At 47.2% G+C, this 26005-nt stretch overlaps 1 protein-coding gene across 2 annotated transcripts in view; it reads left to right on the top strand.

The window, feature by feature from the left end:
• Positions 1-26005, top strand: part of CngB (Cyclic nucleotide-gated ion channel subunit B) — a 69530-nt gene that overhangs the window by 16080 nt on the left and 27445 nt on the right. For both annotated transcript variants that reach the window (XM_075668739.1, XM_075668731.1), the window contains 3 exons: positions 4647-4770; positions 8134-8226; positions 10639-10873. In XM_075668739.1, the coding sequence (XP_075524854.1) occupies positions 4647-4770; positions 8134-8226; positions 10639-10873 (452 nt within the window). The remainder of the gene's footprint in view (positions 1-4646; positions 4771-8133; positions 8227-10638; positions 10874-26005) is intronic.

Genomic DNA, 26005 nt, shown 5'->3' with positions numbered 1-26005 from the left:
ATGCATGCAAATGTTATCGTGCGAACGTTGACCGAGCCAGTAACTGCGCACCGTCAGAGGTTGCAGTTGGGGGGTGCCCCCCCCCCATTACTCTTCCTGCTCTTTCTGTGTTTGCTGCCTAAAGCGATCACAACTCTTGGTGGCGCAGTCAACCCCTTCGTTTACGCATTATGATTTTCTCATTTGTCGTCGTCATATTTGCGTTTCGTTCACAACTGTGCATTCATGAATGATATTGGGAGATGTAGTATTTCCGAGTAATGGTGTCATCATCATTGGAGATAATTGTGAACGGAACATATAAGCAGCAAGAACGAAGAAAAGAAACACGCATAGGGAGAGGGTAATTGCTTTGCTGTGGTAGCGACAATTGAAAGCAAACACTGAAATACTTGAAATACTTGAAAGCAAACACTGGAAAGAAGAGCGAATAATCGTCCCCTCCGATAACGCCTTTGTACGGCGCTGTGACTGTTTCGGTCAACGCCCGGGCGTCGGCATAAATATCGCATACACTGTATATGTCATTGGCGCTGATACGATCTCGACCGGGTGAGGTGGGTCTTCACCGCAAGAATAAGGAAACGACGACGAAGCCGGGCATCGTGATGAAGAAAAGAAGAAAAGGTTGTATTCACTTCATTGGTATATGGCTGTGACTCTTATCCGAGTCTCGAGCAGTTCTGATCTAACACGGGGGCCAGGATGGATGGATGGAGTAACTTTATAGAAAGGTCCTGCGAGCTACGGGGCGCAAGGTCCCATAGAGCGGGCTACTCCCACGGTGGGACCGGGAGTTGTAACTCCCTGGCCGCATCGTGGGCTCGCTGGACGGCTCAGAGCTGCTCCGCCAGGTCCGTGCTGCGTAATGCGTCTTGTAGCCTGGCGGAGTCTTGATCCTTGTTTGCGTGGGTCCGACCATACGGCCAGAGCAAGTGATGTACGTCTAGTGTTCTATGGCAATTTTCGCAATATGATGTTTTGTATAGGTCAGGCATGTAGTTGTGTAGTCTGTTCTGCGTGGGGTACGTGTTTGTTTGAAGCATTCTGAACGTCAGGGCTTGAGGCCTGATGAGCTTATTGTGAGGTGTGCTGTATATTCTGCGGTCTAGATAAAAGTGCTTTATGATCTCGTTATATGTGGAGGGAGGGTCCCGATTCTCGCTGGGATGGTCACGACCAGAATAGGGGGCGTCGCGGAAGGTTAGGTCTCGCGCGCTCCTGTGAGCCATCTCATTGAGATTGCGAGGGGCGTCCTCGATCTCTCCGAGGTGTGCCGGGAACCAGCAGATGGTGTGACGCTGCAGCGGTGCGGATCTATTGATTATTTGTAGTGCTTGTCTTGCAAGTGCTCCTTTCTGAAAGGCTTTGACGGCCGAGCGTGAATCGCTGTAGACGTGGGTGGTAGTCGGGTCTGTGAGCGCGAGTGCAATGGCAACCTGTTCTCGACGGCTTTAAATAACTCCTCTTTCCCGCGTTGAGGGAATCCACTGGCCAGCCGAATCGTTCACCTCTGTCGCCCCTCACTGGTCTCCACTGTGCTGCTCGTGGTGCTGTCCTCAATGTTCTGCTCGTTGTGCTCCTGCCTTCTATGCACTGCTTGTTGTGCTTCAACGTGGCGCACATGTCTCCAACGTGACACAATATGAGGCAACCGCCTGTCGTCGACGCTTTCCCACGGGAGTTCTCGACAAGGGCCCTTTCACCGATAAGTGGCCATTTCGTGACGGCTAGGAGGACGACGTTGCTGTCTTGAAGAGAAGTGAATGATGAGGCGTGAACATCAACCGTGACAGCTGCATGTTACTGGTGGGGCACCCCTCCGTCGCCAGATGTGGTAGTCGATGGCTTCTCGGAAAACTTAGGTCAATCATAACAGCGCTGGGTAACGTCACCAACAGTGTTAAAGGAATCATGCGCACTTATAACTCTTGAATACAGGCACGGCAAATAGTTCTAGTTTATTTATTTCAGAGAGTGTTGAATTATGACTAAGGAAAAAAATAATATTGCGATGTTTCTCGAGCCATGTAAGCGAATGCTGTGGAGGGTAGTCGTCGCAGTCATCTAAGCGCACTAGATGTTCAAGCTTACAGACAAAGAAACGATGCCTGTGGTTGGAGCAACTGAAAAGTCTCTCATATTTGCTTCGAACATTTGAATCATTTCGTGCACATTTATATAGTCAGAAAAGAGAGGTAGCCGGCACCGCCTACAGGCGCCAGCGCCTCTATAAACACATATATAAACATAGAAAAACAGACTCAGAAGTCAGTGGAGCTGCTTAGCGCAGCTGTTGACTCGGGACTGTCTATGTGATGAACACTCCACGAGTGATTTGGCCAAGAAGCCGGTGACTAAAAGCGGTTCAGTAGGTAATAGCTTAATAGAGAAAGTAAACGAGGAAGTGAAAACTGTACAAATAACAATAAAAACAAGATAATTATAAGGAGACTGATATTTGTAATAAAGGTGTGTGATTTACTGGAGAAAAACCAATTTGCAGGTATAAAACGATTTCAAATACAATGAGCAAGTTTTAGAGGACCAGATCTAATTTCATGCGTGGGGCGCCTTTCTTAATCTGCCTCGCTGACCTGGTGGTCACGCTATCTTGGGCTATTGCGATGACTTCACGCGAGAAGACGACTAGGCGCGCAGCTCATTGTTTAGTATACCCAAGTGTACTTTTTAAATAGAATGTAAATAAATATAAGTAAAGGCGGCATTTCATATTTATAGGGTAACTTTCATGTGACCTGTTAAAAGGATTTTGTAGAGCGCATTAAGCTTGTGAAACAACTTTTTTTAGGGGTGGCAGAGGACTACAAGGAGGAGGCTTGCTCGTTTGGCCACTGGGTGCTTTTAAGATGTACTTTCGTTGTAGGGTGTCCGCTTCTTCCCATCGAAGAATAATATTAATAGAGTGCCTTACGACTGTTTACGCTATTATTCATTACGGAGGAGCCGTATGATCGACAGACAGGCTGAACCACTTCGGCCAACAAGGTCTGACTTCCGAGGAAGAGGGTAATGCATGTCCTTTCGCGCTCAAGTGCTATGTAGATAACACTCTCCCTACGTTTGTGACAATACTTGTGGCACACGCAAAGTGCCTCGAGCGGCCAGTCGCGCGGCAATTTTGCTTGTATTCGCGGGCTTCTTTCACGCTCGGAAAAACACTTTTATGTAGCACGTATTGAGCAACAGAAAGCCGCATCGGGAGTGTTTCATATCGCTCTACAATTTTCTCATTGACACTTTTCATCTAATTAAATATTTGAGAAGTTCATTGATTAATTAAGTCTGATTATGTAAGTAGGCGCAATGCGAAAAATAATCTGAGTATTTCCAACCGACGTCAAACAACATTACCTCGGTTCTGTCCAGCTACGTAGCATTTATTTTTAAATCTTGGTGCATGATAGTTGCGACACCCAGTATAAGCATTCCCTTCAGCATTGCATTACTCTTTGGTACAATGAAAAATTCACCGACGATTACGATACTCCCTAATGCGAAATTTCAGCGCAGCTCTGTACATGTTTTTATTTCGCGATATATTGAGGCAAATAATTCAAGAGAGACATGTAGCAGAGTCGGCAATCGTCGAAAATTTGATCTGCAGGTCAAGCCAATCGGGTTTTCTGCATGACTCATCGAAGGATCCAATGTAATCGCTGGTGCCGCTTCGCTTCCAGACAGTACTACACAATTCGCGTCGCGCATACAGTCATATTACAAAGCAATCGCAAACCATGACAATCGAAACAAGTGCGAACGAGACCAAACCAAGCAAACCAAACACGCGTGAGCGAGAGCTGACGCGAGCACCCGATAGTATGAAATAGCCGTCCGGCTGAGACCAGATACGAGTACGCGTCGAGCGGTCGGGCGGGTCCGCATGACACTAGTTTCCCGAGCGCACGTCACTGAAGGGGCCGCTCTCATTGGTGTCCGCCGTTCGTGGCTCACGTCTTTCATCTGCCGCTCCGCATTCGCTCTTTCAACTTTCGCTGTTGTCCTCGTTCGCTAGGTTACGCCGCCGACGCTCGCCGCAGGAACGGGTCCCATTAAGAGCTACGTTATAAAAATAAAAGACAACACGAATTGCATCACCGCTCGTGTAAAGTGGCCACAGCCGTACTCAGCCAATGGAGATTCAATGATTATTCAGGCCCCAGTCACAGATGGCCTTCTTTGTTTTTATTCGTAGACTGGAAATCATGTATTCTTGAAGAAAAATTTCCTTCCTGTTACCAATGATGAGGATCAGATGGTGCTGAAAAACACAAGATGGTAAAGTAGACGTTGGTTTTCACGGTGCTCGTGGGTGCACGGGCCTTGGCCAATACGGCAGTTTAGAAATAAGAGGCCCTGATGAATGGCAGTGCGATTAACCAGAGCACGATTCCCGCAGGCTCTGTTCTTCGGTACAAGAGAAAGGGGTGTGGAATCACTCGGGGACCAAGGGCCAGAGCACGTGCATGTTGGGATGGAGAATACAGCCAGCTTCCGTCTCACGTATTTCATTTAGAACTGGCAGACTTCTAACGCACACACGGGCAAGTGTGTGGCATAGTTCTAGCACAAGAAAACGTTATGTGTGTCTTTTTATCAATTCGCTGTTTCGCTTTTGTGTGCAGGCTCGAATGTCCTTAGAGCCTTTGGTTCAGGAAGGAGCCCAGAACGGAGCCCTATGCCACAGCCGGAGCTGCAGCCCCACGACGGGTTTCCAGAACCCAGCATTCCGAACGGACGTCATACGAGGTAAAATATACCTAGGGTCCTTCGTTTCCTGGTTTTATATTTGTGAAATTCGGGGGTTAAAATCATCGAGTGTTGGTTTTACCTCTTTCCCTACCGCGTCCATTGGCCATCGTTAGCCCGCTATCGAAGGCTTTAAACGCCGCTTTCGAGACCTTCTGCTCCGCTCACGAACACACTGCGCCATCGGACGTGAGAGAGAAGTACTATGGTTTTGTTTCCCGAGCCGTTCGCTCTTTTCCCGCTTGGCGGTGAGTTTTGAACGGGCTCCGAAGTTTAGCAATCGCCAAAGTAGAAAGCAAAAATGGCCGCCTCCGGGAGCGGTGCGCGCGTTTCAAAAGATCGCAGATCTCGTGGATCCGCTGCGTCTGCGGCCGGTTTTATCGATGGATCGAGCAGCAGCTAGTCTGAGGATGCTGCCTTTTCGTCGGAGTTTGACTCTGAAACCGACGACGACGCAAACCAGCCCGGAACATCGGCGGCCGCAGCCTGGTTAGTTTCGCTGTTCGCTTCGGCCCGTCTTTGTTGTCGCTTGGAGTGCTCGAGAGCCTGCCAAGTTGTAGACTAGAAACTGCAAGAAATGCTATATCGACAGGAAAACCGAGCAGGAAACGAGGGTGCACTGCAATACATTAAACGTTCCGCAATGTTTTATATCGAGGAACTGCTTCGCCCCATGGCACGCCCAATTGTAGTGCTTGCAGTTAAATTTTTGTAGTGGAAGACCTGTGCAATGAAAAATTTAGATTTTTTTCGAAGATAGTGCCTATTAGACGGCAATACATTTTGTATTTCATAATTTTTGTTACAATTCTTTCTTAGTAGATACAAGCGTGTCTTCACAAACTTTGTTCAGCTTTATCACACAATCTTGATTCTGACAATTTATATCTTTCTTTTATTACATATATCTCGTTAATAAAAACTTTATGCGTGAAAAGTGCATTCATTCTGCTCTTCGTTTATGTATTACATAAAATATTGAGTGCAGTAATTTCATAAAAAAATTTGGCGTAACCTACAAAAAGCACCTATTTTCCCCACGGTAGGGAAAGAGCGAAATAGGAAAACCAGGGGAGAAATGGGGATTTTCGTTGGCTGGTAGCACAAGTTTGGGATTTCCCTGGTGCCTATCAGACGCTATTAAGAGGAAGCTTTAGCTCAGGTGCTCCTATCTAAATACATATAAAAGGAGAATTCGTTCTTCTCAACAACCGCTGCGCCAAATTTGACGAGGTTTGTTGAATTTAAAAGAAAAACTTAAAATCTAGTGAGCGTTGGTTTCGAATTCTTGAGTTATGTTGTCAATTTTTTATTAAAAATTGGCAAAAATCAAAAATTTTCAATAAACGAAAGTATCAAGTTTACAACTCTCTAACTCAACAACAAAAAATGGTAATATAATTCTGTGAATTGCATGTAATAGTAAATATAAAGCGGACAAAATTGATATGTTACACATGAATATCAAAAAATTTAGTAATATGGAAATACAGCTTTTGCAGAACTCTTGTAACCAACGTAACAAATTCACGTAAAATGTAAAATGACATGTCGAATTTGTCCGCTTTGAATGATCTAATGGATGCCGTTTACAGAACCGCGATATCTGTTCTTGATGCAGAGCTCTGAATTTGTAAATCTCGTGCTTCTATTTTTCTGAAACTGTCAAATATCTTAAAATCTTTCTAACAAAATTCAAGCGCTAATCGAAGTTCCGCTTCCAACAGTCACTAGAATTTTACTTTCTCTCTCAAATGCAACAAATTTCATTAAAATCGGTCCAGGGGTTATCTCAGAAAAACGTTTTTGCATTTTACATGTATTTGAATAGGCCGCGTCGGAGTTTGGGCCCGAGCTAAAGCTTCCTCTTAACACAGGCAACGATCTCTTTATGGATGCAAACATCTAATTTAAACAAGCGAAATTTGCCCACAGGAACATATACTGACAAAGAGGGCTGCTCGCAAGACATGTGACGAACTTGAGCAAATTTTCGATGGCAGGCTTCATTATCCACTTTCTGAAGAAACCGCATAAACAAAAGCAGATGCGTGCTTGGAGATCCCAGGCTTAATTCGTTCAGCGCACTTTTTTAACAAAGAAAAAATAAGCACAACTAAATACTTCCTTAATTCCCGATGAAAATAATTACGCTAAGCTAGCTAGGCAAATGCGGCTTGCACAGATGTTTTGAATCGAATTCTGGGGATTTACGTGCCACAATCATGATTTCATTATGAGGCACGCCGTAGTTGGGGACTCCGGGTTCATTTTGACCACCGGGGTATCTTCAACGTGTCCTCAATGCACGGGACACGGGCGTTTTCGCATTTCGCCCCCCATCGAAATGCGGCCGCCGCGGCCGGGATTTGATCCCGCGACCCTGTGCTTAGCAGCGCAACACCACAGCCGGTAAGCCACTGCGGCGGGTTGCACAGATGTTTTCTGCTCCTTGGCGGACACACTCTGAATTGAAAATTAAGTAAAGAAATGTATATAGTTGTCTAAAATGCGTTAATCATCATTTTTCTTTGTTTAACTTTAGCACCTGCATTTGTATTGCAAACTGAAAGGCTGTCGTAGTCTAAGGCAAGTTCAGTTTATTTCATTTTTCTACAAGGCTGGTGTGATTAAACAGACTGGTTGGCGTGTAGTATGCATGTATCCAAGGCAGTTCATCATGTAATACTTATTATTTACTCACGGCGTGAGAAGTCGTACGCATCTCGGCTGTCATCACCACAGCATTTGACAGTAGAAGCACGTGTGCGAAATTGCAAGAAACAACCCGCGGTTGTTTTAGTGGTCAGATTGACTAGGGCACCAGGCCGAGCTTACATATGACGCGGAAAAACGACAGAGGCGCAGCAAAAAACTTTCCCACCGTATTATCTCTTGCACTTGTGACAATGTAGCACGAGTGATCCAACTTACGTATTGAATTTCATTCTGCTGCATTTTTGAAAGCAAAACAAAAAAGTACTCCGAGGTTCTCCCTGTACTAGACTCGTTCGCACTAGTTGTGAATCAAGCGGGACAAATGTGTAAATGTGTCTCTACGCGAGCTAACTCCTACTCAAAAAAAGAGAGGTATTCTACTCACAAAAGAGTAAATAGTATTCGTCATTGTTAATAGAAACTGCGTAAAATGCTCATATATGAATGAGCACATAGTTTCTGCGTTCTCAGTTCGCGCTTCAGAGGCCTGAAAACACGGTCCCCTTAACAAGGTGACCCGTAGCTTGAAATATTGGCTATGTTTGCTTGTTATGAGCCACTGAATTACACGGAGGAACTAAGGAGGAGACGCGTCAAGACGCATCTCGCCGATAATCACGAGGATTTCGCGGTGTCGATACGCAGAGCCCTGCAAGGTGCCAGCCGCTGCACGGAATGTCGTTTCGCAGCAAGAACGGCCCCCTGTGCAAGCAGTGAACGACAACGCTTCAACAAAAGGTCAGCTTCAGTGCATGTTGCCGTGCACGGGGTCGTCCACATTTGGGGGAAATGCTCCTCATTAGTATTTAGCAGGTATAACTTCAACATTTATTCTACTCCACGAGGGAAATCTACCTTATGCGACACCTAATGATCATGTCAATAAATGAAAAAAGAAGTTTTCTGGACTTTATGGCTAAACATTAGCTGATTCTATTTCTTAAATGCTAAGGAGGTGTTTGCCCTAAAAGTGACGGACCCTGTAAGTTCAATAACCGGATATTACTTGTAACGGCAATATCGGCGTTGGGTCTGCACCATTTCTGGACTACTGCAGCAGTGAAAGCGAGAAGAGAAACATAGTGGTTGGGAAATCAATGTACCTAACCTTTGGAACAGGAATTTAATGATGTCGTTTGACATCGGGATTGAGGGAAGTATAGCACACATCTACAAGTCAGTTTTCGACAGGGATAACACTACAAGTATTGTTCAAATGACTGCAAATTCAATTATAGCAGTGGTGAAGGTGCTCATTGTGTGTGCGTTTTTAATATTTGATGCATTCAATATTACATGTCATGTGCCCGTCACCTATATATGGCCATATGCTTCTTGGCGACACAAAATAATTCAGTTATCGTGGCTTCTCTTTTTCTGACAACTCAGAACAAACGAACAAACATAAAGTTGTATGTAATGTTAAGTCTAACTATTGTATCTAACAGTCTGCTGAATATGTTATGCATATCTGTCATAGGAGTCACAGGAAATGTTCCAAGTACTGGAGGCATTGCATATTACCCTGCCCTGTATACCCTCGTGCGATCTTGGCTAAAAAAATGTTTTGTTTTGCTTTACCATCCAACGAACAAAGTAGTCATAGGCGCATGCTGTCGCACCCTAAGGCTTAAGTACGGATAAGGTCAGTAGAAAGCGAAATCGGTGGTTGTAGAATTTTAGCAGCCTTACAGTTATCTACGACGCGGTGGCGTTCCATCGAGCATTATCGAGCCTTATCGAACCATTCAGTCAACCGGAAATTAGCACGCTGAAAATAAACTGCGGGTGGCTCCAAAAACAAAAATGCTGCGCAGCAGGAAAGGCGAACAAATTTACTGCATGAGCGCAACGACGACCTCTTCCGCGCTCAGTTTACCGCACAAAGAAAACGGAGCAGAAGGGCGCAGTTTCCCACCGTAATATCAGAAAGTGGACGTGATGCACAGTGAACGAAAGACAAAATAATGCATAGTTAGGGGCGTGCGCAGTCCTGCTGTCCCAAGGCATCGCAGCATGTCCGCTCTCATCACTTCATGCATCAGCCATGGGCAGCGCTCATTTTGTGCCGGGTCTTGTCAATGTTGCACGATCAGCGGCCGTGGAGCCGGGGCCCTGAAGAGCCGCGCGCCCGGCAACGCCCCGGCTGCAGCAGGCATGCGGGCGGACAGCTGCTGGACGCGGTGCCGCGCTTGTTGCGCAGTCTCGCCTGCATCGCGGTCACCCCCTCGTGCACTGCGGCTGGGTTTCACCGACCAGTTTCCTTCACGTAGACCGGCGACCTGGCACTTGCCATCGCAGCGTCCAGCCACGCTCTCCGAGTCAGCTGCGTGTCTTACCGTTTTCTGATGACTGTGCATTTATCGAAGCTCCAGTATGAACCACTTCCTGTACTTGCTGTCACCTGAACGTTCAGATTCTTGGAAAAGACATCGTGCGACTTCAGTCTGCCTCACGGATAACTAGCCCTGGGACGTGCATCAACGTGCTGGCGCTTTTCGGCGTAACGTCGTAAGCGGTGGAAAGACTGCCTTTTCACCTAAAGTAATTGCTTCCGATACTGAGGGCTAGGCTTCACAAAAGGAAAAAGAAATAGCCATGCAATTTTTACCGAATTGTTTTTCTCGCTATAGCTCGTCTGGGAGGTGGTAAAGGTTACAGCTTCAAGGCGACCCAAATAAGGAGACAGAGCAGTAACGTAAAAATTACGCCATCGTACTGATTGAACACTACGCCGTCATAATTGGCTGCTGCGAGATTTGTACCTACTGCAGAGAGGAGTGTTCCAGATGTGCGGCAGACAATAGAACAATCTTTTTTTTTTCTGAAAGCGATAATTTCTTTTTTTTAACTGAGGTGTCTCGAGGCCGGAAACTTGGGGAACGTGACGTATCTTGTCAGTGACCGACGCACTGTGTTCGTACACCGACTACCTACTCGGCACAATGGATGGTAACATAGCCGATGACGAGAGCGAACGCGAGCCATTCGCGTCCTACGCGAGTCGACGAGCAAGCAGACGTCTACTGTTGGGTAAGACTTATAAATTCTTTTAAACATTGTATATAAGAAACTGTTGCTTGCACTGAGAACGAACGCGCAGTCGCGGAAATCGGCAGCAAAGTCTGAGCAAGTGCGCGACGCCCGCAGCTCGCAGGCGAGACGAGCGCTGCTGCTGCGTGGAGGCGGCCGACCAGCGCCTGCCGGCGCCGGCAGCGACGACCGCAGGTTCTCCGGAGAAGCCTTCGACCAGATCCAGCACGCCGTCACCGTCGACGTCGTCGGCCGTGGCCGCGTCCCGCAGGCCTGGCGGCGACGGCGGCGCCGACGGTCGCATCCAGACACGCATTGGCGCCGACCTTACGCCCTTTCATACGGCCGTCATGTGAGCGACATGCGTTTTTTCGAAGCGCTCTGCTTGCCCTGCTTGATCGCGGCAGAAAGGAAGAGCGCAGTTATGAGGTGCTGCACTTTTTCTTTCTACCTTGGCTCCTCAAAAAAAGAAAAAAAGAATTCAGATCCTACACAGTGTAGAAATCAATGTCATGAGAAGCACCTTGCATCAATGTTATGAGAAGCAGGTCGTCCAGCATTGCTTGGAATTACGCAAAGTTTTACCAGGAGGTGCAACATATCCGCGTAGGGCGAACAATTATGTGTCTATGTGATGCGAACGTGTGCAACGACAACGGCAAGGCGGCAGCACGACGTCTTATTTATTGTGCTACCGCGAAGAAACGTGACAACCTGTTCCGTTACGACCTGGGCCAATCCTGAAGACGGTGCAAGGTCACATAGCGTCCCCAAGCGAAAACTGCCATGAACGAAAAAATGCGGGAATCAGGCGGGCTCTCGCGTTTATAAACAAATTGTTGCTATGCAACGTGACACACGCGGCAACAGTGCGAAAGCGATAACTTACACGATGGAAGGACAGTAGTAAGGCTTGTAATCTTACGTGTCATGCATGCGTCCGTGACCTAATGGGCATAGCATGGGGTTGCTTTGCTGGGGAACCCTGGTTCAATCTTACCATCGGGCACGTAACTTCTTTTTTACTGAAGACCCAAACGAGGAGAGGCGAGAACCTACCTATCTATTTACTGCAAAGTGGCAGGTAATAGACGAATAACGCTTCTCAATGAACCAACACAACAGCTAGCCAACTTCGGGGCTTCCCGGTCTATACGCCTGTGCGCGCGAGGCCATTCGTGTCCCCAACAGCACGGCGGCGGAGACACAGGCTGAATGAACGCTGTGGTGGCTAAAGACGAGTGCCGTATGCGCCTGAGTCTACAGCAGATATGAGCGCTGTGACTGCAAGAGTGCGCGCTCTCACACATGCAATCACGTAGAGGGCACGTGTGCGTCGCTCGTGTTCACTACACGCAAACATGTCCTGCGATTAGCTGGTGCACTTCTTCAAATATGACCCTTGTCTTTTCACTGGCTTCTTCGTACTTGCAGGCATAGGGAGTCTACACTGAATTAAAAGAAAGTGCTTATAATTCTGGGTCTAAAAAGATGAAGCGCCAACAGAGACAGCACACTAAGAAAGAACAAACACAGGACAAGGCTCTACTTGCAGCTGTTTGAGGTCAAAAGTGGCTGAATATATAGCCATGGGGAAACGGGGAAGTAAAAAGAGGGAGCACTGATTATGTGAATGCACACGCGCGAGAACACAGAATATATATGTGAAGGGAATCACAAAATTATCCAAAATCTAAAACTTATCTAAAAACATGCTTTCATTTGTGTAAATGTTCAGAAACGGGGCGCTGACACAGGTTCCCTCTTTTCTTAGTCTAGTTGGCCTCCAACAGTTCACACGCCGCAGTATCTTTGCTTTTAACATGATTGTCGTATCATGAAGCCTTGCTTCACATACTTGCTTATTCTCATTTCCGCGGGCCTTGCAATGAAGCGGCAAGTTTGAGCCATAACCATTTTTCAGCGAAAGCTTGTGCTCCCGCAGGCGTTCATTAATACATCGGCCAGTTTGGCCGATATACTCTTTGCCACACTTCAGCGGTATGCTGTGCACGACCCCTTCTTCACACTTCGAAAAAGGGTTTGTATGTTTAATAGAATACTCTACTTTCTTAGAGTCATCAGATCCAATCAGGCGGCACAAAGTAGGAAGTTTTCGGGGCGCGGAAAAACCATAGGAATATTGTATTTCACTGCGATGTTATTACTGTTATGCGCCACTTTGTGACAATACGGTATGGTTTAGCTTTCTTTTCCAATGCTTGCCCTTCACTGCTTCTTTTTCTTTCTTTTTTCACCTTTTTCAACAACGCCTCCGAAACTGCGCTCAAAGCCAAACAAGGAAAGTCAGCCTTCCTCAGCTTCAAAATCTGTTCGTCAAAGCTTTCGTGTGCTTTATGACAGCACGATTTTTTAAGGGCGCATTCAAGGCACATAGTGGCAATCGCACGTTTAACGGTCTTGGAGTGTGTAGACTCATACGGCAACCTTGCGGGCACGGTGTCGGTACATTCATCAGGAACCTTCGTCAGTAAGGGTTATGTCAATATCTAAAGAACTGCAAGCTGTTATTCTTGGCTAGTTCGAAAGTAAAATCTAAACCTTTGTCTTGCTGTTTAAAATCAGATAAAGTGCCCTACACAATATGTGAATAAGTCATGGGAGGTCGTTTCGTCAGTAAAATTTTTAAAAATCATCAACATATACCTAAAAACTTTTGAGCACATTGCCTCCGTCAAACACCTTGCATAACCCGCCGTGGTTGCTCAGTGGCTATGGTGTTGGGCTGCTGAGCACGGGGTCGCGGGATCGAATCCCGACCACGGCGGCCGCATTTCGATGAGGGCGAAAACACCCGTGTACTTAGATTTTGGTGCACGTTAAAGAACCCCAGGTGGCCGAAATTTCCGGAGTCCTCCACTACGGCGTGCCTCATAATCAGAAAGTGGTTTTGGCACGTAAAACCCCATAATTTAATTTTTTTAAACACCTTGGGTAGCGCTCTATCGATTAAGAAAAGAGTCCTGTGTCAGCACCCTGCCTGTGTCAGCGCCCCGTCTCTGAATATTTGCACAAATGAAAGCATGTTTTTAGATAAGTTTTAGATTTCGGTTAATCTTGTGATTCCCTTCATATATATCTTCTGTGTTGTCGCGCGTGCGCATTCCCATAATCAGTACTCCCTCTTTTTTCTTACCCATCTCCCCATGGCTATATATTCAGTCGCTTTTGACCTCAATAAACAGTTGCAAGTAGAGCCTTGTCCTGTCTTTTTTCTTTCTTAGTTCGCTGTCTCTGTTGGCGCTTCATCTTTTGAAAGCCATGAACCAACGAGCCCCACAATGTGTTCTAGTGCGATAATTCCGGGGTTTTACGTGTCAAAACCATGATCTGATTACGAGACACGCCGTAGTGGGGTTCTTTAACGTCCACCTAAATCCAAGTACGCGAGCTTTCTTGCATTTTAACGGAATGCGACCGCCGCAATCGAACCCGCAGCGTTGACATCAGCAGCGCAACGTCACAGCCACGGGGCTACCTCGGCGGGCTGGCTGTATGAGGAGGCAGCATTAGCACTATACGCATGCCTGTACAATACATAGCACAGAGTGTAAGAGATGCAGTACGCTGCGTTAATAGACACCTCTAACGTATTACTGTCTCGAAAGGACGTCTTATCACATTATGATGTGATTAGGAATATCACTGACTTACCAAAAATGTGAACATCCATAGTCTGTGAGATGAGGCTGAGCGGCGGAAAGTTGCTCATGCAGACCGTTCCACGCGGCATGCTCCCTAGAAGTTGAATGAATGAATGGCTGAAACTTAATTCGTCTACAATGTGCTCTCGCGTTTTGGCTTTAACATGGTGCAGAAAAATGCGTTCGAGTGTACGTACGAGTATACATTAGGTTCGGCTTAGAAGAGCAGCTCGGCTTGGTTCGTGTATTGGGCACACATATATAGGCCGTTTTTTTTTCTAGAGTTTGATAACGGGTACAATTGTACTCAGGGTACTTAGCCGGCTGCATATTGTGTAGCGCTGGATTGGTTGTAAAGGTCTTTGTTTATAATCCTTTCAGTGACCTCGTAGAGGCGGTAGCTCTTGGTTGTGAAGCGCCGTATTTTGCGGCTTCCTTCAAATGTGGCTTCATTTCGCCTACGCTCTAGGATAGCTTTGCATGAACTACCCGAATACGCTAAACATTCGGAGTGATGGTGGGAAAATCATCCTAACTCGTTTGTGATCATGGACGGCCGTATACGGCAGGCAATAGCTGCTCGTTGTGTCTAAGAAACACAATCATTACGTATTGCCGACTTTACTTGCCAACCGCTACGTCGCCGATGCATGCGGAATCAGTGCAGATATGCTCGAACTTTGGTATAACAAGCGATAAAATCGCGAAGAGTAAAGAGAACCGAGGGGCTCGGTTTTTAATGTCAGCCCTACAGCGATAAAATAGTTTCTTAAAACCGTTTCTGACAGCCGTTTTCTTTTTTTTTTTCCTTTGACAACTGTTTAACGGTAAGTAACAGCAATCTAGCATTATAGGAAGTATAAAAAGTATATTGAAAAGACCGATAAATAAATTAAGGCGGGGTGCGTACGTACGTTTTCAGAAGTTTTGCGCAGTCAATTGTCCTTTTACATGAATGTTTCTGTGTAGCACGAAGCTAATCGCAAGCAGTTAAACGCAAAACATGTAAACACTATGAACTAAAAACTAGTGTAAAATGGTATATTTAGCAGCTTGCTCTGCATTATTTCTCCAAAAGAACAGAACGAAAAGGGGAGAATGTGTCACCTAAGCCAATTTGCTACATCCAGGAGTTGCGCCAAACGAGACAACTACTAGTCCATACGTGGGCGCCGACTACGGGAAAGCTCCGGGGCTCGAACCCCCTTGGAACTCTTCCGCTGGGGGGGGGGTACTGAGTCCCCCCCCCCCCGCGATGCCGTAGCCTACCCCCCCATTGTCATTGCTGGAGTTTTGTCAACCACATCATTTGCGGTTTCTTTTGACTTGCCTCGACTTTTTCACTTAAAATTTCATTGTGGCTAAGAGCTTACTGCATCATTGTTGGCGCGGACGTGCACGGATTATAATTCATACTTCGCTTTATTTCTGCAAATGCTGGCAATAGGAGAACAAGCGCATTAGAACTTCCAGTGGCGGCTGCCTCGTCCGAATTTTCTCACTTCAACATTGTTTTAAATTTCCACTCTAAACACTATGCACATGTACAATATATTTAAATATATGCACAGGAACAAGTTTCTTATATTTTTTAAAGAGAAGGAGGTCGCGAATTAACAATTATTTCTAAAAGTATGGATAGCTTATGCCTAGAAAATGAATATGTTGCTGTATGCGTGTTCACCTCACTTCAAAATGCTTTGCGTGCTTTTTTGGCCCTGCAAAAAACCTGTAAGCTTTAGTGACCTCTTCGGTAGTCTTTTATCAACGGCGTGTGAAATGCACGTGATTGATATCTCTCTCTCTCTCTCTCTCTCTCTCTATATATATATATATATATATATATATATATATATATATATGGTGTTTGGAAAGCTGATTGCCCCCCCCCCCCCCACCGAGAAACGAGAAGTGTCCGCCTATGAGTCAATATTATATAGAAGAAATTGGCTCAGTGGTTAAGCGAATAGTAAGTTACACTGTGCGGTACCTGTTCCTACGAGCTACCCTAGACCGTGAACTACTTCGCGAATACGGACCCAGTTTGGTATTTTCTAATCGCGGAAGTTCACCAGCGACCAATCGGTTTTCATGTCACAGCACTACTGCTACGTGTCGTCATGTATCTCATTAAAATATATGGACGTTGACTGAAATGTATAGGGCGACATGTATAAGGTCCATAGCCGCATTATGTAAGCGGCAGAAGCAGAAAGCATGGAAGGTAAAAGTAAAGAAAATCAGTATTTTATTGAGAAACACACGGCGCCAAATATAACTTCACTCTTTTATACTCTATTACAGTCACACGTACTGGCACCCATTCATGATCTTACTCCAATCACACTCACCAGCACTTACTCGCGTTCATAGTCACGTCTGATCAAACTATGACTGGCTTTCTCTGAAACTCACGTTAATCGGCACTCATTCCTCTTCATACGCACCTGCAATCAAACTCACCGATACAATCACCGGAACTCATTCCCGTTCACACCGACGTCCAATCACGCCCTTCGTCACTCACTCACTCTCTACACCACGTCTGTGAAGTCAGTGTGGAGCGAATATGAGCCATTGTACTCATGAGTTAGTGTGCCGAAGTATGCATCAAGATGAACTTTAACTGTTATGGATTGTATAATGCCTAATTCCACGTGGCTGACTTGTTCTGGCTGGCTGAATGACACGCTGAGAGCAGAACTTGTTGTCGGCTTAGTTGAAACGAGTTCATCGTGAAATAGTGGTACTAGTTTAATTTTGCCTCCTTGGTTGGTGAAGCAGATACAAAATCAACGAAAGTTATGCTGTCGGCACACCTCGTCCGCGGTCTCTTGCATCAAAGAACTTCATAGTCACAATGAGCACGATAAAAAACAACTTTCCTTGCGAACATTATTGTGCTCAGTTATTCAGTGCACTGCAGGACTCCAACAAAGCGCATGTTCACACCTACCCGGAGAGAGAACACTGCTATCACGATCACTCGACTAGTGCAACATTGATCGACCAGTGTAACACGTGCAGTACCACATTATGTAACGTGCTGGTTTTGTTAATTACGATGCAGGAGGCGGGATAAACTTTTTTTTTGGGGGGGGGGGGGGCATGAAATACTATAAATGGCAGAGATTCATACGCCCCACAGGGCATGGGGGTGAAAACGGCCTCATTTGCACCGGGATGATCTGAAGATTATTAAGGGATAGGAGAAAGGGATGGAAGAAAGTATTTTGAGACTGCACTATCTTTGCGATCAGCCCACATTTTGACGTATGATGACATGTTAAGCTGAAATAATTTCCGGGATTTAACATCTCAGAACTACGATCCGGTTATGAGGCACGCCGGTATGGAGGAAAAGCGTGTGTGGCCTAATGGTTAAGGTATCAGGCGCCTGTGCTACATGTCCTCTGTCCAAATCCGGCCATTGGACAATTTTATTTATTTATCTATTTCAAAAATCACAAATTCGGCATAAGGGCGAAACAACGAATGCGATAGCAACGTGTTAGAATGTTACATGAAGTAAGGCCTGCAGCTTTATTGGCAGCACGAATAGCAGTAATCATAAGCTGGCTGAGTAAGCATACGTGGCGTGACGTGCGCAGACACACTGTGCTGCGACATGCTCACGGCGGGCAGGATGCGTGCGTCCGCTTCGAGCTTTTCAACTGCAGGCTTTTGAAGGCGTTGTTACACATAGCCTCGGCCTCCTGTTTCCGCAGCGCCGCGTCTGGGCGCCCCGACCTTCATCTGCAGCGTGCGTAGCACACGCAGCAGCGCATAATTCCTGTGTCTGGACCGCGGAGTGGTCTTGGCACGTACCCGGGCCCTCCTTGCTTCAGTGTGATTAGCGTTTCACAACAGCTTCTCGCTGGCGTTTTGTTTGCGCGATGTGAGGGGCGCGGTGCTTCGCTGCAGAAACCCTGCACCGACAGGTATACTTCCATGCTACTACGTGTGGGAAAGAGGTGGGACAATCCGGCTGAATCTGCATAACTGTGGTATAATTCGTCACTGCAAGCAAAGCTGTCTAACCCGAGGTCGTATACTCCTATCACACGGGGAAATTTCCGCTGCTTCTGTGCACCACTCTGTGCGCCTAGACATATTTCGCCGCCTGTCGTTCAAATTCTGACGCAAATCGAAAGTGTACAGATAATGTGAGTGACGTCCTTCAGAATACTTAAAAAAACGAAAGAAATCAGTATTTTTATGCGTAATTATCGACTACGGCGAAAGGTCGCATGGAGTGTTCACATAATTCATATTGCAATAAAACGTGCCAAGTGCCTCAACGCACTGACTTGCACGCTGGGAACGCTTAAGGATGTTCTATTCTGCCTGCTAGCGCACGCGCCAGTGGTCTAATGGTTAGAGTAGGCTTGGGGTTCTAATCCTGCCGTCGGACAATGTTATGTATGTTTATTTAGTAAATATAATGTATCGATCCGTAACATCACTGCGGCCAGTGGGCCCAGGGGCACATACCCAGTTGTACATAACGGCCCACATTTTTAGGCTGCACTATCTCCGGGATCGGCCCACGGTAAGAGTCATGAGACATACCCCATGCGGGAAAGTGCTCTGGTAACTTGCTAAGACAGAGTTTGTCTTGTAAAAAATACTTCTGATTCTATGCCTTTTTCGCCATTAGCCCTCCGCTATAGGTCAAAATTTTTCGAGCTGTGACCAATTTTGGTACTGCCCGCTAGGGGGCTAAGCAGTGTTGACGCACCTCGCGTGGGCTCCTGCATTTTTCGGCAATTTTCCGGACACCTGCTTTTATTCATCGAAAACTGTGGCATCGACGAAATCGGCACGGAAGTGGTACCGGAGGATATCAAGTTTGTGAGCGATACGTGTAATTACCGTCATTTTTTGCCGTTTGAAGGTTTTACGCCACGCTAACGGAGCTACCCCTGCAAGGCTAAGCGGCCAGCCGAACGCGCGTGACCCGTGACCCGCGGAGCATGTCCCGTGGCTCGTGAGCGCTCGTGAACCGCCGCTCGCTCTCTTCGAGAGCGACTCGGCGCTGCCGCTGAGTACCAATGACTGACGCATCCGACGCAGCAAGAGCTGCACGAGAACTGAACCAGGAAAACAACAGCATTGAAATGCAGATGGAGACTATACAAGAGCAGCAACAACTGGAAGCGGAGTGGACGTATGACGAGAGCAGCGGAAAGGCGATAAACATCCAGGAAAAATGGCACACAGGGGAGAGGAGAGGCAAGAAGACTCAAGTGCATATAAAACCCACAGCCGAGGAAGCAGACCAACTACGAACGCAGCAAGCCGGAGCAACAATACCTATTGCGGGAAACATGCCACATTACAGAAAACCGAGACTTCCGCCTTTGCCAGTGGACGACACGAAGATCATCTACAGACCTAAGGCGGGATTACAGCTCTCCAAATAGACATTGGTGGCAGTGACACATGCCATCGGCCGAGCCAGCAAGTTTTCCCAAAAAAGACTTTTATGACAACATCAGGATTCAAGTGCGACATGTCGAGAATATAATAATCGCAAGTACATTAAACAAAGGCATAGCGTACGACATGCTCCTCAAGATCGCGAGCATCCAGCTTGGAGGGTCCATTCACGAAGTTAAAGCATATGTCAGGACACCAGAGGTTATCAGCAAAGGCGTAATCTACAACATCCCGCCAGGCACGAGCGAAGAACTACTACAAGGGCTACGAGTATCCGCAAGACACACGCGTGCAGCACGCATGCTGGGAAGATCGTCAACAGCACTCATCTACTTTGATGGACCGCACGTCCCATATAACATCATATATAAATGCTGTGACTACCGCTGCAAACCATACAGGAAATCCGTGCAATACTGCAGAACCTGCAGAGAACTAGGGCACCGGCAAGATATCTGCCCGAAACCCCTTATCAACTTCTGCTACATATGCGGGATGGAACCCGCCGTAGTTGCTCAGTGGCTATGGTGTTAGGCTGCTGAGCACGAGGTCGCGGGATCGAATCCCGGCCACGGCGGCCGCATTTCGATGGGGGCGAAATGCGAAAACACCCGTGTGCTTAGATTTAGGTGCACGTTAAAGAACCCCAGATGGTCGAAATTTCTGGAGTACTTCACTACGGCGTGCCTCATAATCAGAAAGTGGTTTTGGCACGTAAAACCCCACAATTTAACTTTTTTAATATGCGGGATGGAAAATCAACCGGAAGACCACGACTGCCAACCCAGATGCAAAATCTGTCAACAACCCCATGAGACAGCAGGAAAGGAGTGCCGACATAAACTGAAACCAAATCCACCCCCGTACAAGATCAGACTGCAATGGGAAAACAAGATCCGAGAGCAGCAACGCAGATGGAATTCAAATTCAGACTCAGACTTCCCGGCACTATCCGTATCATGCAGTACCTCACTACACAGTCCACGCAGATCCAGAAGTGACGCCAAATCAACAGGCGGTCAAGCAAACGATGGAGCCCGGTCAAGATCACGGTCTGGATCCTGTACACACAACTCACAAAAGCGAGTCACGTATGCAGACGCTGCAGGAAGAAACACACTAGCACAAGAACCCACGGAAACCGAACGAGATCTGCGAGCACAACTCCAACATCAGCAAGCCCTCATTGACAAGCTCATACAAAGATGCAAAGAACAAAACAGTACCAATGAAGCCTCGAAACATCAAGGAATGCCAAACATCCCACCGCCCCTTACGGAAGAAAGAATCAAGGAAATTGTAACTATGGAGGTGTAGAAGCAGATACAGGAGGCCATGACCACTTTTGCAAAGGAGATAACACAACAGCTCCAGCAACACATCACCGCTCAGCTGGCCCCTATCGATGCTACCATACAAGACCTCAGCAACTTCATGTCCTATGCCAAGCAGAACCACGTAACGAAAGCCACAGTAGAAAAGCTACTCAACAACACCGACACGGCTCGCAAGAAAGCACGTAAAGACCTCCACAATGCAGCCAGACCGGAATCCATGGCTCGGGGCGAAAACAACGATATCGAGCAAGATGGCGAGTAATACTAAGAAGAGGTTACCACAACTACCAATGAAGCTGTGGCAATGGAACTGTCGCTCTATCCGAACCAAAACAAACCTCCAAGAACTGACCAAACTGGAACAACCAGATATCATCGCTATCCAAGAAACTTATCACACCAATCTGCGCATACAGGGATATGATACACACACCGGATCTCATAGAACAGCCATCCTGACGAAGAAAAATCTCACCACGCAAGACCACACAATCCAGGGAACAACCGTGGAACACACCCTAGTGGTAGTGTTACCTGAGAAGAAGACACACCAAAGACTATACGTACTATGCTTATATAGTCCACCCAGGGATCCGTTATCCGACTTTGTAAACTTCATCACGCAAGCCAGAAGACTATCTAAAGGCCATAAACTCTTAATAATGCGGGATGTTAATGCCCCCCCCCCACACACACACACAGCATGGGGTTACCAGCACACGGCCAAGAAAGGAGCGCGAGTGCACGATTCGGCGCAACAGAATCACCTCACCCTCTGGAATGATCCGAAACTAACGACTAGGATAGGCAGCAGTGTGTCCAGGGATACGAATCCCGACCTCACCTTTACAATAGGAACAACCAACGCGGAATGGACCCGACTGGAAGAAAATCTCGGCAGCGACCACCACATCCTTCAGCTTGAAATCCTGCACCATAAGAAGCCGAACAGAACCGGAACGGCAAGGCTGACGGACTGGAGGGCCTTCAGAGAACATGACATAGAAGAAAACATCGAAAATATTGAAGTGTGGCTCACCGAAGTGGTCAAGACGGCGGAGAAGCACACGAAAGTCATCCAACTCACAATGGACACGCCGGCCGTAGACTCTCACCTCCTACATCTTTGGGATGCCAGAAGAGGACCACTGAAGCGGTGGAATAAGATGAAGCTTAACCGCAAACTACAGAAACGGATCGCTCACATAACAAAGCAAGCAGAAGAATACGGAAATCAACTGAGCAGTCAGAAGTGGCATAAGCTGTGCGACCAACTTCAAGGCACACTCAGCACGAACAAGACCTGGCATATACTGCGAGCCCTTCTAGCTACCACCAAAACCAAGACCCAACAAAGACATGACCTAAAGAAAATCATTAACTCCCATCCAGGTACTGAGAAACAAATTCTGGAAGAAACCAAACGTAAACTTGTCGGAGACAATGCTCCCAAAGTTACCGATCCCCGACCGTACAAAGGCGAACCAAACCTCACCCTTGACAGTCCTTTCACGCTTCCTGAACTCCATGCCGACCTTGCCAAAGTGACCCGTAACACATCGCCAGGAAATGACAGGGTGACGAACAAGATCCTACGAAACCTCCCAGACAAGGCCCTAAATGGACTCCTCGACTACATGAATAACTGCTGGGAAAAATGTGAGCTCCCGGCAGAATGGAAGCACGCAGAAGTCATTATGATCCCAAAACACAACAAGCCACTACAAATCAGCAACCTACGGCCCATCTCCCTTACTTCCTGCGCTGGAAAGCTTCTCGAACACATGGTTCACGATCGCCTTACCACATACCTCGAAGACTCAGGACTCATGCCTGACACAATGTTTGACTTCCGACGGCTCCACTCAGCACAAGATATACTACTACAACTCAAGGAAGACCTCTTGGACTACCTAGAGCGCCACAAAATGTTCTCTATTTTAACAACAGATGTAAAAGGAGCCTTCGATAATGTGAAGCATGAAGCAATTTTCCAGAACCTCGAAGACACCAACTGCGGAATCCGGACCTACCAATACGTACACGACTTCCTCAAAGGTCGCACGGTTACGGTGGGTATCGGCAACATCCGAAGCGACAGGTTCGAAATGCCCAACAAAGGAACTCCACAAGGGTCAGTCATTTCACCTTTGCTGTTTAATCTCGCCATGATTAGGCTCCCGCAACAACTCGATGGCATCGAAGGTTTAGGATATGCAATATACGCCGACGACATAACGTTATGGCCAAAAGTGCCCACAACCGGCCAACAGCAAACTACCCTCCAAGAGGCAATCGATCACATAGAACAGTACCTCTCAAGATGCGGTCTCCAGTGCGCCCCCGAAAAATCAGAGCTACTTATCCTCAAAGCAAGGACCCGGTGAAGACCACCAGCCTACGTCGCCCCAGATCCCATGGTCAGACTCAATGGAATCGACATCCCTCAAGTTGGCTCCCTCCGCGTCCTTGGCCTCATAATACATAAAGATGGTTCTGGCGCAGCTACACTTCCGAAGCTTCAGAAGACCCGAACACAAGTAACCCATCTCATTCGGCGTATAACCACCCAAAGAACAGGACTTAAAGACCGTCCAATTAACCCAAGCACTCCTAATAAGCCGGATCACATATGGCACCCCGTATCTACTCCTCAAGAAAGCTGAAATTGAAAAACTCAACGTCATCATCAGAAAAGCAATCAAGAGCGCACTAGGACTTCCCAGTACGACCTCAACCACGACACTCCTCAAACTTGGCCTCCATAACACCTGGGAAGAAATGAGTGAAGCGCACAGAGCCAGCCAGCTGGAACGCCTTAAGCTGACTCAAACAGGCAGAGCAGTACTTCGAAAACTTCATAGTAGACTCAGACGCGAAAGCCCGATTGCCGCCACTTCTTCGTGACTCTATCTCAGTCGCTCCAATACGTCGCAACATGCATGAAACATACCACAAAGACAGAAGACAAGCAACAGTTAGAGCGCTCAGCAAGAAATACTCAAAGAACCCCAACACGAGATATACAGATGCGGCAAAATACCCAGGTAGAAGAGCATACGCAATTACCGTGACCAACAACCAAGGGAATGAGCTAGTCGCTGCCACCATACCGGCCAGAAATCCAGAAACGGCGGAGGAAGGGGCCATCGTCCTAGGCATCGCCACATGCAAAGACACAGCAATCATTTTGAGCGACTCGCAAACGGCACGTAGAAACCTACGAAAAGGCCGAATTTCTGCCGCCAGCAGTGAAGATTCTAAAAGGAATAACAAGGCGCCAAGAAATACCCGAAACCTACGTCGCATGGACCCCAGGCCACGAACACCTGGCAGGAAACGAAGCAGCACATGCTGTCGCCCGAGAGCATACCAGCCGGGTTTTCCTGCCGCACGGTCTCCGGAAAGCGACGAGGGTGGAGGACGTTCCCATCAACTACGCCGCAATATTGCAACATACCGACTGGAAAGAAGTGAATATCCTCTACCACATCCAAAATTAAGCAAGGAAGAATCCACCGCCCTCCGCAGACTACAAACGAATACGTATGTCCATGGAATTATCATGCACCGGGTGCACCCCACCATATCCTCAAACCTATGCCGATATTGTGAGGTACGAGACACCCTCCAACACATGGTGTTGGTGTGCCCACACCGCGAGAACGACAATCAAGACGATGCCTCAGAACCGCTACAAGCGATCGAAAAAACGTGGGAGGCAATGTTAAAGGCACAGAGCCTGGAAGATCAGCGAAGTCTGGAGGACCGGGCCCGAGCTGCGGCATTAGCCAACGGCTTTCTGGACTAAGAGAGCCGCCCACCTAGGGCGAAGAGAGAACACTTTCTCGCTGTTTCTCACAATAAACGTTCATTCCTCCTCCTCCTGTAACCACCCGCCGTGGTTGCTCAGTGGCTATGGTGTTGGGCTGCTGAGCACGAGGTCGCGGGATCGAATCCCGGCCACGGCGGCCGCATTTCGATGGGGGCGAAATGCGAAAACACCCGTGTGCTTAGATTTAGGTGCACGTTAAAGAACCCCAGGTGGTCAAAATTTCCGGAGTCCTCCACTACGGCGTGCCTCATAATCAGAAAGTGGTTTTGGCACGTAAAACCCCAAATGTTACTCCTCCTGTAACCAATTCGACTGTCCGACACGCGACATCACAAAACTGCGAAATCGCACCACGTCAGAGTTACGTGCACGCATTAAAGAAGCATAAATAAGCCGAAGAAAGTTGAATTTTTTTTCGGAATAGCCAGAGACTGTCCCGTTCCAAAATTAATAAAAGATGGCTGCCCACTGAGCGCTGTGGTACTGGATACTAGGAGAACGGATTTCTTTGCATATAATAAAACATTTTGGGTGGCAGTGTAGCATTGTCGAGTCCTTTGACACGTATATGACATCACTCTGCCAACTCTTCTTCGCTGGGGATACATGTTACCGAAAATTTTTAACCTTCCGTTGCACGCCGCCGCAATTTCGACCAGCCACCGCAAGCTAAGTAAGGGAAAGCGGACCAATCGCGGACGCCGGCACGGCCTACATCATCCGGTTAACTACTTTTACTGCGTTAACTCGGCCCCGCGGAAACCCTCTCCCTTTGTGCGCGCTCCTCGCCTCTTGTCAGCCAAAAGAATAAAGACCTGTCAAGCTAGGCGATGCTATTTGCTTTCAAAGAAAACAAAAGTGACCGCTTATAAGCGACGAGAGCGTTTGATTGGGCTGTTCAAAAAACGCGGTGGGTCACCGCCCGATGCTTGCGTCAGCGGTTACGGAAATGGGACGTCAGGAGATTGGGATGAAATCAGAATAGAATATTGGTACGTTATACGACTCCCGCATAACCTTTTGTAAAGTATTTTAGTGGGCTCACTTATTTTTTTATTGACTTGTGCATATCTTAACTTTCGCCATATATTCTGTCCAATGTCTGCCGCATTGTTGCAAAGTTTAATTTTGAGCTGACTTTTAATTTTTGTACCGCTATCGTTTGAGCCTCTTCGTGATCTCTGCGCCGCCTTCAAGCTGTAGTG

The sequence above is a fragment of the Dermacentor variabilis genome, chromosome 1 (genome assembly GCF_050947875.1).
Source record: "Dermacentor variabilis isolate Ectoservices chromosome 1, ASM5094787v1, whole genome shotgun sequence".
NCBI lineage: Eukaryota > Metazoa > Arthropoda > Arachnida > Ixodida > Ixodidae > Dermacentor > Dermacentor variabilis.
This window is presented reverse-complemented; position numbering and strand designations above follow the sequence as displayed.